Here is a 15,824-nt window from a genome sequence, read left to right as displayed (position 1 = left end):
GAGCACTGAGAGAGGACTAGGGACTAGTGACTGATGTGATGAAATAAGATAAGAAAATCAGTGATAAAAATAAACTGAATAATACATTCCAAACTGAACCTAATTGAATACCTACATGCCTACGAACAGATGTCGAACAAAAGCCCTCAAAGCAACCTTTACTCTCCTCCAGCCCCCATCATGCCCATCATGATCCATTCATCATATCCTTGAAGATTTTTTGGGCATGCCATTTCAAGCGCCATCATCCAGCTCTAAGTACGTAGCAACATACGAATCGAGGGATCGAACCTCTCCTCATTTTCTCGATATGAGTTTCTCTGACATTCAATTCAAGCATGATATTAAGGAGTACTTATCTGAAAGATTTACCAGAATCATGGTAGGAATCAATATGCTGCTGTTTTCTTTATTAATAATAATAAAAAACGAGTTTCGCCTGTAATCATGACTGAGTGGGTGTGTACGGTACTGACAGAGAGCTCGCGAGCTCCGAGCCGAGCTCTCTGGGTTAGGTGTGTGTGAGTGACCGGTGGCACTCGAGCTCTCGGAGGACTGATCGGGTTGTGTTAAATAATGTGTATTGCATGCCATGCATGCATGTAACCAAGAAGATTCTATGACTGGAGTTCCAACAAGCAACAAATTTCTGTCTTTCTGTGGTGTACTTAGCCAGGAGGCTTCTAGAGAGTAAACATCATTTTAGGGCCTAATAAAGGTTACTCTCACTATGAAGCCAGGGATTCTAATCTATACATGTGTGTACCACCAAGAAACCTGAAACTTTCGCCCCCGAGATTTCTACTTTCTCTCTGAAAGATCTAGCCCTAAATCAAGTACATGGGATACAACTTCATTTCCAACAATCTATGCTATGGATTTTATTTTTAGACAAGAATTCATTAAAAAAATGAGAAAACTATCATGAAAAGAAGGAAGAGACTTGCCCGATGTTTGCTCCGCCATCTTGTTTTTTATTGTTATTCACCCATGATACGGATGCTTGCGTAGCGTAACATGTGAAAGGGCAGTAAGTAAGATCAAATTTCTCTTTCTTCCTTCCTTCCATCCATTCATTTCTATGATGAACCCTTTCCTTTTTTCTTTCTAACTCTTCTTCGTTTTCTTTCTGCCTATTCCTTTCATTTCTCTCACCACTTTTTCACACAGCAAAAAAATTGTAATTTGAATGATTCCGGTCTAAAATGAGGCTAATGACAAATTTTTAGCACGTGTGAAACCAAACTAGAAAAATTGTGAATGCTTGCAACTATCATTACAATGCAAACCCCTGTGCATACCCCTTCCCCATCCACCACCCTCCTACTACTCAATCCTTTCTCACTTCCTGTTTTCTTCTAGGTTCATTTCCACCCTATAAAGTATGAATCCTAGATTTTGAGATGAAGATAGTCAACAAGGATCCACATTGCCAAAACACATTTTGCTATACAGTGCGTATCAAAAAAAAGTTTACACTAAGAAAAAATCCTGTAAAATTATACATTTGTAATATCCTGAATATCTTTCCACATTTTAACATTGGTACAGGTCCATTTAAGCAAATGACGATAAAACTGTCGAAAAATATTTCCGCTTGAGTGAGCACCACTTACTTTTGAAAAGCTGGTGAAAAATGATTTGCGCAGAACTTTGAAATAGATATGCGAATAAAAGTAGATCTTAATCATGAATAACACGTGGTATTTAGCTAGTAAAATTGATTTGAAGATATCTTTTACCTATTCAACTTGTTTCTTTGCCCAAACCACTTCGAGGAGTGCATTGTGCCCCACCCCACTCCCCCACACACCGAGGCCATCAAGACGATATTTGCTTTACACTGAGCTGTGATTTACATGAAATGGCTTAGGCTTCTCTTAGGCCTTTCATTTTGTTAATCATTATCAAGCTTGGGAAAGTGTGGAGAAACAAGTATTAAATAAAAAATGAAATGTAAACCCACTTTAAACTTAGTGAAAAAATGCTAAAGATGTCTGATATCAACTTTAGTTCAGATTGTTCAGTTATGTCCTCAGATCCAGCAGGCAAAAAAGGGCAAAAGTTGTGTGTACTAAGTGTTAAAATTTCAATTTGGGTGGCAAAATCGTTAAAAAATGCTTGAATGTATCTGTTTTATTTCAATTGACTGAAAGTGCAAGGGAAATGTATGAAAAAGGTTTCGCAGGGAAAGTTTGATTTCACCCTTTCCCCTTGACACAGCGTACAAACGGGCATTTCTGCGCAAACAAATTTCTGCGAGCTTTACAAAAATGGACAGTGCTCACTTAAGTGTAACATTTTGTCAAAACTTTTACTTTCATTGGATAGATGAGACCCAAACCCACATGTATATTTTTAAATTCCCAGGGCCTTTTCAAAGTGTAAACTTTTTTTTGATACGCAATGTATAGGCAAAAGAAACAATCTCTTCTGTTTGAAAGGTGACATGTGCATATTACAAATGCCCACATTGATGTTTATCGAAATTTCAGTCATTCTGTAAAACATAGTGTTGAGGCTTAATAATATCTCACTGTGTCTCAAATGTCCCCCAAACCATGGACCTACTAGAGAAGCAGTACTGCATCTTCTTCCTTAAAATGACCCTGAATTCTATTTTGTTTTGCAGTGTGATCTGGATGTGGATTGTGATGAGAGAAGAGGAATATGGTTCAACAAACTTCTTGAGACGTTGCCCATACCACCAGCTTATACGATTGTCAGAGTAAATGATCTCTTATCTCATCGAGATGAAGTTCAACAACTCCTCCAGGAGCATATTAACAAGGTATCCATTAGGGACAGTCCTGATGTTTGGTGTTCATATTTTTGTGCAGAATGTATGTATATGTACAGTATGTATAGAACACTCTGCAATGTCTTGATTTTCAGCCTCCTCCGAGTTGTCCCAATTTCCTTGGTTTTCAGGTTGGCAGGTATGTCCCGGTAAATACCATTGGGTTTGATATCTACATGGGATGTTTTGTCCAAAGCTACTCATTACTTGCACTTGCAGTCATAATTCCTTATGCATTAATTGGGAAGGAGTTGATAAAATATTGAGCGACATGGCAACATAAGAGTTTACTTATGTAACTTTTAAGTGTGATACCTCCACAGCTCCTCTTGTACCCCACCCAGGTCATACCTTTGATGAAATATTGAGCAAAATTCTGAATGCCTGTTTTCTCTCTTGCCTTCATTTCTATATTGTATTTGCAGTGTTTAAATGTGTTCATTAATAGAATTCTTTTATTTGATTATTGTGATTTTCTTTTATTTTTTGTTTTCCCCGTTTCCATAAGCAGCAGTACGAGCAGAAACGAGTAAAGCCACCAGCTGTAGTACCGCACCCACTTCTGCGGGACGTCCTTGTCATACCCAGTGGTCATCGTGATGACCCAGAGGTCAAACCCGAGAGTTTGGAGGTCATCGTTGACCTTGCATGTGGGATGGCCGTTCTGAGGGGGGCAGATATTTTTGCACCAGGTGTAATGGCGGCCCCAGTAGGTACACCTCTTTCTTCTTAGAGAATTTTCCAATATTTATGATCAGATGAACAGAAACAAAACTTAAGGAAGAGAATGCTAAATCTGATAGAATATTTTTATAACATGCATCAGCATTTTGATGATGCAGATAAAATAAACAAATTTGTAGGCACTTTGGATTTACATGTAATAAATAAATAAATAAATAGATATAGACTGTGGAATGGTTGCTAAAATTGTGATTTTCCGTGGGGCAGCAAATGCAACCACGGTTCTTGGGACATGATAATATGTAAAATATTATGAGTGAATACATGCATCATGTTGCCATCGGTAAATTCTGCTCCTGACCTCAAAATTAAAATAATAATATGCGAAATCGTACCATTGATACAAATGGAAATTCCGCCATTCACCCCGTGTGTTAAGGACTTCCGCGAACGCGTGCGAGCGTGTACAATGCATGTAACCTCGTTCGCGTTTATATTTTTTATTCGTTGTACATGATATACGTTATAATACAGAATGTACGATGGCGGATAAGATGTCGTCTTCGTCGTGTTTTGACAGCGAAAATGACGATTTATCACTAGCAAATATATGCTACATGCACGTCTTACCCAAGGAAAGAGGGCCAGTAAATTCCTTTCAAGTAAAGAGCTAGAACAAATTTAAGCCTTTGCTGCATTCGTTGATGTAGACTACCTGGGACTTCAGAATAAAAATAGCTATTCATGCAGCAGAGAAGTTTGCGATTGACTTGCATGCAGCCCGGCCCCGGGAGACCAGCCCGACCAGCATTTCAGCAAGATCCGAATGGATCAAAATAAATATAGATGTACCGCGTTACATCTTGCCCAGAGCCAGGTCAAACATCGTTCGTATCACCAGCATTCAGCAATCAAGCGATCGAAGGTAATTTGTTTTCACTTTGTGCTCTTGCATTTCACTCTCTGCAAAAGTGAAGCGGTGCAAACTTTGATGATTTTTGTATAGGTCTACATCTAGATTTCTTAATCGATGAATAATGTGACTCATGACTTACTTCGTCTTCTATTCATAATGACATAATGAAATGCAAAAGCACAAAGTGAAACAATTTTGGCATGGACAAAGATCGCTGTCACAAGGATCACCATCTCAAAATCATCCTCTGTATCTTTTTCACCTTCGATCGCTTGATTTCTGGAATGCTGGTGATACGAACGATGTTTGACCTGGCTCTGAGCAATTCGTACATCAATAACGTTTGATCCATTCGGATCTTGCTGCAATGCTGGTCGAGCTAGGCAGGAGAGTAACGGGTCGGGGGCCAGGAGGGGCAAGAGCAAAAAAATCTCCGGTCTTATCAGGGGCAGATCCAGAATTTTCCAAAAGGGGGCAAATTTTTCAGAGGAACATTTCGACCAGTCCCCCCCCAAAAAAAAAGTTTTTCAACCAATTGACAAGCAAAATAAAAAAGGTTTTCACCCACAAATGAAGTATATTTGATACACGAAAAAAAGGGTCTTCAATTTCAAAAGAGGGGGCATACCTTTGTTTTAATGACATATTTACATTACAAATTTTATTATTTTTGCTTCTCAAAGGGGGGGGGGGGGGGGCAGGCAATGGCGTCATGAGGCAACATTTTGAGGGGCGATATGGTGTATCGGGTAAAAAAAAAACAATGTGAGTGAGCAAAAAATTTTACATTTTTATTACAAAAATCCAATTTTAGATTTTGACATAATAAACAAAGATAACATTTTTCACACTTCTCTCTTTCCTTTCCTTTTTTTTATTGGTCTGTACGCCACGGTAAACAAGATTTTGTTTATGATTTTGCATGCTCGAGTCGATTTTTCAAAAATAAAATCACCTTTTCATGACAATCTATCTGTTCTTCTTTCTTTCCTTTTCCAGTTTTCACTTATGTTTTTTCTTACTTCCCTTTCCCCTTTCCTTTTTTTCCCTTTTCCTTTCATTCTCCCCCTTTTCTTTTTTCTTTTTTAAGTTCCCGGTGAACTCCGCCAGGGGGATAGCTTGCCCCCCCCTGTTAAGCCACTGCTCCCTGGGCCGGGCTGCATGCAAGTCAATCGCAAACTTCTCTGCTGCACGAATAGCTATTTTTATTCCGAAGTCCCAGGTAGTCTACACCAACGAATGCAGCAAAGGCTTAAATTTTGTTCTAGCTCTTTACTTGAAAGAAATTTACTGGCCCTCTTTCCTTGGGTAAGACGTGCATGTAGCATATATTTGCTAGTGGCAAACGTCATTTTCGCTGTCAAAACACGACGAAGACGACGACATCTTATCCGCCATTGTATATTCTGTATATAACGTATATCATGTACAGCGAATAAAAAAAATAAACGCGAAGAGGTTACATGCATTGTACACGCGCGCGTTCGCGGAAGTCCTTAACACACGGGGTGAATGGCGGAATTTCCAGTCGAATCAATGGTACGATTTCGCATATTTTAATTTTGAGGTCAGGAGCAGATTTTACCGATGGCAACATTTTGCATGTATTCACTCACAATATTTTACATATCATGTCTAAGAATCGTGGTTGCATTTTCCTTGTCCATCCCACAGTCTAATATATAAATGAATAAATCCAATCAATATACAAAAGTTGCACCTGAGCAGTAAGTTTAAATGATCTGAGTTAAGCTGCATTGTCGCTCAAAGTATTCCCAGGTTAGTAAGCTAACTGAGCGCAATAGATGTGCTTAAACCAGTAATGTTGCTGTGATACTGCCTATTTACTTTTGCACTCCTTTTATATTACATTAATGCAGTAATGAACAGAGGTGACACAGTTGCAGTCTACTCAGATGTAAAGGGACTCTGTCGTAGAGGCATGACTGCAAAGTTTGAAGGTGAAAGGCTGTTTTTAGGAAATGGGAAGGCCGTCTTGAGCAGACATGACATCTTTGTCGCCTCTTCCAGGTTCGTTCATCCCCATCTATATTTTTACTCTGAAAATGTGACGATCCACCTCAAAACTCATCAGCAATATGCATCGAGGTTTTGTATTGAGTTTAAATGGGCAGATCCCAAGCTTTGTATAGCTTGTCATTGATCAGCGATAATCTGAGCAAGGCGTCAATTGAATTAAGAAAATCTCAGTGGGAGCTTAAGATGAAAGAGCAAACTAGGGTTGAAGTATGGCTTTTCTCAAGCATGACGCATGCATCTGTGAAAAATGGGTTATACTTCCAGCAAACCAGACAAAGATGATTTTAAAAAGAAACAACTTGTTGTAACTCCTTTATAAGTTAAAAACTTCATATTTTGACAGGTTGGTGAGGAAGACTTTACACTGTTTGAGATAAGCTAGTTTACCAAATGTTGATACTTTGAGACCAAATTACATTTTTGCCAAAGTAGCATTGCTTCTCAGCCAATCAAAGTAAAAAAAAGTTGTCGGACAAAAAATGTTTATGGAATGCAATGCTCCCCTTGTCTTTGAAGCAAGATTTTCAGAGGCGATAATACTTTCAATAAAGAAAAATAAATTTGTTTTATCTGTCTTTTATCCTTTTATTAGTGGAACTGCTGTTGTAATGACAGATCCTTTGTTTGACAGCCCTTCTCTCAACTCCATCCTTCCGTCAAAGATCTTTCTGCAGAATCTTCCTTCCATCCTTGTTGGGCACATTCTCAATCCCCAGCCAGGGGATAAGGTCCTAGATATGTGTGCTGCTCCAGGTAATGATAAAGAGTACAAAATTGGGGCTTAGAACAATGTAAAACTTAACGATAATGTTTGTCCCTCCCCCTTATGAGTACCTGCAATTCTACAACATGTAAATAGTACATTTACTCGTGCACTGAACTATCGATAGACCCAATGCTATGTTTTGTGTGTATAATGCTGGGTGCTACATTGTTTGAAGCACTTGCACTTTGAAACACTTGTCCGAATCTAACTCGTACTTGCCTTGGTTGATCAGGCAAGCACTTGTGTCGCACCCTGGTATAATGTGATGAAAAACGTTAAGAGGGTGTATTGTTGCATGGATCCTTGAAGAGGGGAGGATAAGTGCTGCCTCATGCTCCCTTGTGATTTATTCACTCTTTAAGAGCAAGAAGAATGGCAAATTGTTCTGCAGTATGAAGAGGTCTGTTTGTGAAGTGTTAATTTGCTTTATAGCCATTATGAAGTTGAGTTTGATTCAACTTTGATTGTTCCAAAATATTTGCATATCACTGATTATTTAATGCCAAAATATAAAAAATTGCCAATCAGGTTTGGGCTCAATGACATTCCAAATACATTCCTAACGACATTCCAGAGATGATCCAGCAAATTACCAGTTTCTAATTAACATAACAATAACCCTAAGCCTGCCCAATGAAAAGTTATTGTCAATTTGATTATAATCTGGTCATCAGCTGGTTATTGTTATGTTAATTAGAATCTGGTAAGTAGCTGAACCACCTCTGGAATGTATTGAAGAATGTATTTGGAATGTAATTGACCCCAACCCTGTTGACAATAAATGAGTAATGTTTGTCAACCTAGATGTTTTTCAACCTAGAATAAGCCAGTTCACTGTAAGTTGATGATCAACTTATCTCAAATGACCTTTGCGATTTTTCATGAGGATGAGCATTTTCAAATGAAGATGTTGCAGACGTTTTCTGGCAAAGCATTCAAATTCTAAGAATGAAAGGCATTGTATAGAGCAGGTGACTAGAATAGTACATCAGGGGTAGAGTTTTTTTAATCTGTTTTGTTGTCTGGTCCTGGAACATTTTGACTATAGTTTGGGCTACTATCAAATACCAGTGATTAAGAAGACTTTGTAACTCCTCAGCTTGGATGTGATGAAAATATTTTTTTAAAAGGAATTCCCCGAATAATCATCAAATCACAAATGCCTATGTCAGTGAATTTGAAAACCAACTTCATGGTTTATCTCAAATGACCTTTCACTCCTTGTGCGCAGCTTACATCCGTGAACAGGCTTATTTGTGTATGACACTGTTAGACTTGCCAAATTTGTACAAAGGCTGTAAGGACATTTCTGTTATTTTGTTCCTTCAGGTGGCAAAACAACTCACATTGCAACTCTCATGAAGGACCAAGGAACAGTTGTAGCACTGGACAGGGCATCCAAGAAAATTGCCAGGATAGAAGCGAATGGAGCAGCCCTTCACTTGAAATGCATCAATGCATATTGCTTTGATGGTACCAAGGCATGCGCCACTGGAACAGAGATGGCAGAAGGAAAAGGTATACAATATATGTATTTCCATCTTTAAGATAGTGAACAAAATATCGGAAAGAGTTCCATATGCACCCCCCACCAAAAATAACAAAAGTTGTTGAGACTTCCGGTCTGTTAACTTGATATTTTTCTATAATTTTTTTTACTTTTGCTTACCTTAGTTGGGACTTGAACTCACGTCATGTTATCTGTAGTCAAGACCTTTCCGCTATGCTAGCGAGAAGCGCTGATACTGGAATGGGTATTTTAATGATTATCAGCCTTTTACTGACTAAATAAACCGATGTCTATGGACAATTACACGCACTAAATCCTGCTCGAAATTTGACGAAATAAAGCCATATTTGGTATGTATTTTCACTCCCCCATCATATATGTTCTATATTAGGGCTAGATATATTATTCTGAACCTTCTCCATGTTTTTATTTTCAATTTTATTGGGGGTGCATATGGAACTCTTACCAAAATATCCATTCATCTCATTGATTGGAAACAGTGGGATCTCACCATGTATTTATACAGAAATAATGAAAATGAAGGTTATGATTATTATTTGATTGTTATGATTATTATTGTAGAGCAATTTCCTGCTTGTATTGTTTTGTTATTGGCAATGCCTTAGTTCGTTTGTGAGTGCTTTGCAAAATGCTTACCATTGGCATGCCTGCACAAGAGGTATGCATATTCACCACTCCATGGGGAGAATTCCAGCTATAGCTGCCAAGTTCTAATTAACGAAGCATACTGCATTGTCTCACGATCTATGTCTTTGTCTCTCTCCATTTGACAATAGGGTTGGAATTGGCAACTTGATCATTACTAATAATATCGTCCATTTGTATAGCGCATTTACTATATACTCTATATATCCATGTACTCTACTGCGCTTGATTCAAGGTATTATTACCCGGGCTGTAGCTTAGCCGCTGAATGCTAATGCATTCAAGGAATAAATCCTACCATAAAGCTGTTCGTAAGTTAGGAACGACTGGTGATCTTCTATGGGCACTAAATCCACACCATTGAAAATTTGTTGCACACAACTTGACTCGAGAGAGTATCAGCAATTCGTAACGTCGTTCATAATGTCACTTATAAGGTATGAGTAGCGTTACGAGATACCCACCAGGTACCCATATTCCTCACCTTGGTCAAGTTGATCAATGTGGGTTAAATTCCTTTGCTGAAGGAAAACATGCTATGGCTGGGATTAAAACCCGAGTCCCTCTTATTGAAAGAGGAGAGTCATAACCATTTGACAATGACGCCCCAAGTGCCTTATTAAGATTCAAGCAAATGACCCTCTGATATTGAGGAGTTGAATCACAAAACTGAACTGTAATTGTAGAGCAATATTCATAAATATTCAGGGTTGCTTTATACCAAACCTGGGCCGCGTTACATAAAAGTTAGTATTACAGAACATTTCCATCCATTGGTAATTACCATGGTAGCAATGCTCATCAGCCAATCCAAAGTGTGGATCGTTGTGGCCCCGTGGATTAGTCTTCGGACTTTGAAACAGAGGGTCTTGGGTTTGAATCCCAGCCATGGCGTAATTTCCTTCAGCAAGAAACTGATCCACGATGTGCTGCACTCAACCCAGATGAGGTAAATGGGTAATTCCTTAAAAAGCTGTGTGCACTATGAACGCCTAGCTTAGCCGGGTAATATAGGAGCACCTAACAAGGTGGATATGTGGGCAATATAAATACCCTATATTATTATTAAGATTCAGGCACATGTATGTAGAGCACATGATTGTAGACATGATTGTAGAGCAATGTTCATAAATATTCAGGGTTGCTTTATACCAAACATGAGCCGCGTTACATATAAGTTGGTATTACAGAACTTTGCCATCCATTGGTTATTACCATGGTAACTATGCTCATCAGCCAATCAAAATCAAGGATTCCATGAAAGTTTACATTGGATGGCAAAGTAACCATAATTTTTTTTAGGCAAATGGCCCCGATCAGAAAAGGTATTCTTATTTACTCTTTCTTATGCCTAATCTCTTTTGCAGATGACTGTCGACCCCCGTTTCCTAGAATGACCTTTGACCGGGTACTACTTGATGCCCCCTGTAGCGGGCTGGGTCAACGGCCAAGGATCTACAGTAAGATGAGTCTGAGTGAAGTTAAATCTTATCCTGCTCTTCAGCGAAAACTATTTTCTTCGGTAATTAAACATTTTAAGTCATTATTCATGTTGAGTTCCTGCATTGTTTAGTGAAAAAAAATATGTGATATTCTGATATATTTTGGGTAGTTTTTGTTTCTCAGTTGTATTAGAGATTTCTTGATGATACGTTTCTTATCCAATCTCACAACCAAAGATTGTTGCCATAGTATTTTCAGTTCTGTTCAGTCACAAGTATTCCTGTTTGTGTGATATATCAATAATAATAATAATACCAACATGCTTATATAGCGCATATCACTGCCAAATGCGTCCCTATGCGCTTCATTGGATATTATTACCCTGGCTTTAGCCCCGCAGCCTTTTACAGCGCGGTGGCATTTCAAGGAATAAATTCCTGCCAGGTACCCACTTACCTCACCTGGGTCGAGTGCAGCACAATGTGGACGAATTTCTTGCTGAAGGAAATTACGCCATGGCTAGGATTCAAACCCACGACCCTCTGTTTCAAAGTCCGAAGACTAATCCACTGGGCCACAACGCTCCACAGTATCAATTTGGTGATTGGTTTTTATCTTGCTTGACTCTCTGCTTCTTTTTCAGGCGGTAAGTTTGCTTCGAGAAGGAGGCACCCTCGTTTACAGTACATGCACAATCACCATTGAGGAGAATGAAAGCCTGGTCGTCTGGGCACTACAGAAACATCCAGAAATAAGACTAGAGAAACAGGTAAGGATCATAGTTAATGAGCAAGGGTGGTGCCAAGGGTATGTTGATTTGTGGATTAGGGATGCTTTGAGGAGGCACCTTCATCTACAGCACTAACATAATCACAATTGAGGCAAATGAAGGCCTGGTTGGTGGTACAAGGGGAAAAAAATCAAAATGTAAATCAAAGAAAATGAGAGATCAAGAAATAGAGAGGGAGAGACATAGAGTAGGAAAGAAAAGAAAGAGAAAGTAAATGTATATTAGGAAAAGAAAGATCAAGATAAATATTTTAGAATTAACTTCTTCCTTGATTTTTGCCCAATGCTCACAAGGTTTGCTACATTAGTCTTGGAGTGAAACATTGCAACATTTAAGATTTACTAATATTTTTCTGTTCCATTTCTGTCATCAGGAACCTCATTTGGGTGGTACGGGTCTTCCAGTCCCAGGACTAAGCAAAGAGGACCAGCAGAAGGTTCAGAGGTTCACACCAACACCTCGCCTAGCCAGTGGCAATCAGGGGAGAACAGTGACCTGCGACAACGACACAATAGGTTTCTTTGTAGCTAAATTTGTGAAATTAAACAACAGGTGACAGATGAGTGATTGTTTGTAGAAGTTTATATGTGGATTACAGTCCAAAGTGATATCATTGAAAAAAAATGCCTACCTATCTCTGACTCAGAATGTGACCAAGGTCTAAGATTATTGTTACTCATTATTTGTATGACTTCGGAAGAAACTATGATGAATTTCAAATCCTATGAAAAATGGATAAGAAATATCTTGAGAGATCCTTTGTGTACTAAAGTATCTATTTTTCTAACAAAAATGAAAAATTTCATTCCTTTATGATCGTTTTTTCTTTATAGTCTATTCGATATTCAACAGTTCTCAAACAACAATTTTGAGCAAGTTTTTAGTGAGGCAGTCTTGGTGGAAATGAAGGAGATATATTTTTAACCTTATATCTTTATTTTTTTCAATTTGAATTTGTGTCGGTCTATTAAGAACTGAATGCACCAAAAAAGGATTGCAACTTTTATTCACTACATGAAGACTAGATCTAGATGTAAGATATTCATAGCAAAAAGAAAACAAAAAAAAATTGTCCCTTTATAGTTTATAGCTAACCCTTTATATCGGGGTGAAAATTGGAATTGGTAATATCGAGAATTGTTTACATTTTTGGGAAAGTTTGTTTGCATTCTTGTTATGATATGTATTGTTTCCGTAAGACCCATCTCAGAATCTAACTCATCTAACAAGACTAGACTCCCTTCAAACTGTTGAAGTTGTTTCCCTGTTCCTTATTGGAGCCCTCCTAACAGAATTACGTGATACATGTAGTTCTACCCCCAAAATTCCAAACTCTAAGACCAACAGGATTTTTATGTGTTCTTTATTGGGACCAAAAACATTAGGTTGCGCAAAACAGTTAAAGGCTAAAAGCCAAGCATCCAAATATTTATCCCGGCTATCAAAAGGAACGTCTACAAACTTTTGTAAAATGTTGGCACCAATTAAGACAGGCGTCTTTGTCATTGCCTGTCTGTATACCTGTTTAACAACAAGAAAATGTCCCATCTTTGAAGCTCCAAATATCTGGAGTGGAACTTGGACATACCCAACCATTGGTAATTCAGCCCCATTAATACCTGAAAATAAAAATCTTGATCTTCTGTGCCAGTCGCTCGTTGAACTAAGCTTCATTGATGAATGAGGCTTCTGCCCTAGTGTCTTGCAAAGGACTAGGTATGTCAAATATTGATCAATACTTTTTGACTTTTATACCAACTACATGTACCTTATCTTCATCTTTGTGATTACTCTATGAAACAGAGGCTTTATGAGTATTATGAGTCTACCTCACCTGGACTACTACAGTGGGGGAGGTTCCAATGGTCCTCACCTCCCATCTTTACTCCCTTGATTCCAGTTAAATTTACAAATTTCTGTTACTATGTCCCTGTTCATTGCAATTATAACATACTAGAGTTGGGCAATTTATCTTACGATGACCGGTCTGATTACAATTAGGACAATTCACTTTGCGTTTAGTTCACATATCCAGTTGACACAATCTGATTCCCCCAATAGGTGGCGGGCTTCGTCCCTCATCTCTTTAAAAAAAACTTTCAGCCATCCTAGCCAATTTGAGGCATTTCAGCTCCAATCTAACAGGTCCACTACCTGCCCCAGCTGCAAATTTGGCATTGAGAGCATCCTTCCTAAGGGTAGAGGTTTGTGCATCAGTCCCTAACTTGATTGCCCTATCATACGAATAAGATCTCTACTAAATTCCACCGTGCTGTTTACAGTGTGGACTTGGATGGCTGTTGACCTTGTTTCGTGTGTTATGCAAAATTCATCCAATATATGAATTATGATTGCAAATAAAAAAAAACTGTCCACATGAGCCTTGCTCTTTAAAGCAAGAGCTTAAATTGCTATGTCAAAAGAAATTAAATCAAACAGTTGAAAATGGTCCACATGCACACAGGGGCACTTTCTGCGACTTCATGTAGTCTGTAAACTTAAGGATTCGCCAAAGGACCACTCAACCGTGATGCATACGTTGGCCATGGCTGAATCAAATGCCTCCTGCTCTTGAATAATCCGTACAGTTGGAAAGGGTGCTTGAAGTTGTGGTTGTAATGGGTATGCAGGATCCCCTTACAGACAGAGTGTATTCCCCTTTCAGACAGAGTGTATTCCCCTCTGTACCCTGGATCTAGCCTCCAGCTCGGTCAGAAGCCCAGATTCATGCAGAAGGAATGCGTCTTCCCTCCTGCCTTTAACTGGGCCAGAGAGATCGGCTATGAGGCCATTGGGGGGTTGTCAGCGACTGATACTTCAGCTTGTGGAGTGTCTTATTCCCAGTATACATCGCTTTACTGGTGCTGGCTCGGCCTGCATATTGGCCGAACAGTTGCGTCAACAAACCCCCAGCAATTGCTCTGAGCGGCACCCTTCCTATGTGTGGCATCAGCAAAGGCCTTCAAGTTCTGTGGGGATAGCCAGGGCTGATCTAATGAGGCAATGAGGTGCTTGTGATTATCATAGATGAAGTTGGTCATCCAATTGAATGTCAAGCAGAGTTGAGGAACAGGACAACCGTACATGTAATCATTGATGAGGTCACCGTATCTACAAGGATATGCATACCTTTGAATGGTGATGCACAATGCTTCAAGACCATTGATACTCTTCGGTACCCCCAATGCATGCTTCAGCCGAATAGATGTCAGCTTTCTGGAATCTGTAGAGAACAGAATACACAGAAACTTAGTGTTCTAATTCAATAGATTATTTCAGGTTTTTACATAGAATTTCAAAAACACTGCGTATGGAAAATATTGTATATTAAAATTCAAACTGAAAATATGCAGTTTCATGTAACTTTGAAAACGTTTAATGTGTTTGCAAATCTATCTAAGGATGTGCCGTCCGTTTGGGTTGCAAATTCAGCCATATGAATGACCCCTTATTTCACTACTCTGGTATTGCAATGGGTCGCATTTTCTTAGACTTTTGCCGAGTTTTCATTTCAATATTTTGGAAGGGTCCCATTTTTACTGATTTTTCAGCAATTTGGTGTAGGGATGGGTTGTAAAAACAAGGTAAAAGTTGTATAGTATGGTTATGGGTTCCATCTGAAAATCTTATGCGGTACACCCGTACCAAAAATTAAGGCGAGTACCCCCCCTCCGAGCAAAGACTCGCATTTATTTATTTATTAATAAAGTACATTAAAAGCACCAAGGTACTGATTGCCATTCAACGCAGGGCCTAGTCCCTACTTCTCACATATTAGATTTTTATTTCATCACTCAAATATATGCACAAAGCAAGTAAAAATAAAAAGGCCTCATTTAATATAAATGTGCAATTAACAAATACATCTACATGTATGCATAGATATGCCATGAAGATTATGCCAGAAATTTGTTTCTACCATGTACATCTGTTTTTTTTCCTGTATTTTTACTTGGTCATTACAACATTCGATATGAAATAATATCAGTTCCAATACAATAGTAACTCAACAGGAACATAACCCGGACAAAGAATAAAAGTAACAGAGATCTGAATTGTGTTGTCTATCTGCCTGTTAATTGAAAATATCTATCAACTTATATACTCTTGGCCTCTTGGCCAACATCAAAATAGTGTCCACAGAAACATAAAAATATTTGAAAAAACAGAAAGCAAACCAAAAAAAATAAAATAGAAGTACATGTACAC

At 38.6% G+C, this 15,824-nt stretch overlaps 1 protein-coding gene across 1 annotated transcript; it reads left to right on the top strand.

The window, feature by feature from the left end:
- The first annotated feature begins 254 nt into the window (after positions 1–254).
- LOC121426072 (tRNA (cytosine(72)-C(5))-methyltransferase NSUN6-like) lies at positions 255–12,271 on the top strand. Its single transcript, XM_041622220.1, has 9 exons — positions 255–382; positions 2,633–2,791; positions 3,312–3,513; positions 6,281–6,431; positions 7,033–7,193; positions 8,536–8,724; positions 10,750–10,904; positions 11,469–11,594; positions 11,989–12,271. Exons 1-9 carry the CDS (start codon positions 311–313, stop codon positions 12,169–12,171), a joined length of 1,398 nt encoding a protein of 465 aa, XP_041478154.1. The 5' UTR covers positions 255–310; the 3' UTR covers positions 12,172–12,271.
- The last annotated feature ends 3,553 nt before the right edge of the window (positions 12,272–15,824 follow it).

Source organism: Lytechinus variegatus, chromosome 13 (assembly GCF_018143015.1).
Source record: "Lytechinus variegatus isolate NC3 chromosome 13, Lvar_3.0, whole genome shotgun sequence".
NCBI lineage: Eukaryota > Metazoa > Echinodermata > Echinoidea > Temnopleuroida > Toxopneustidae > Lytechinus > Lytechinus variegatus.
This window is presented reverse-complemented; position numbering and strand designations above follow the sequence as displayed.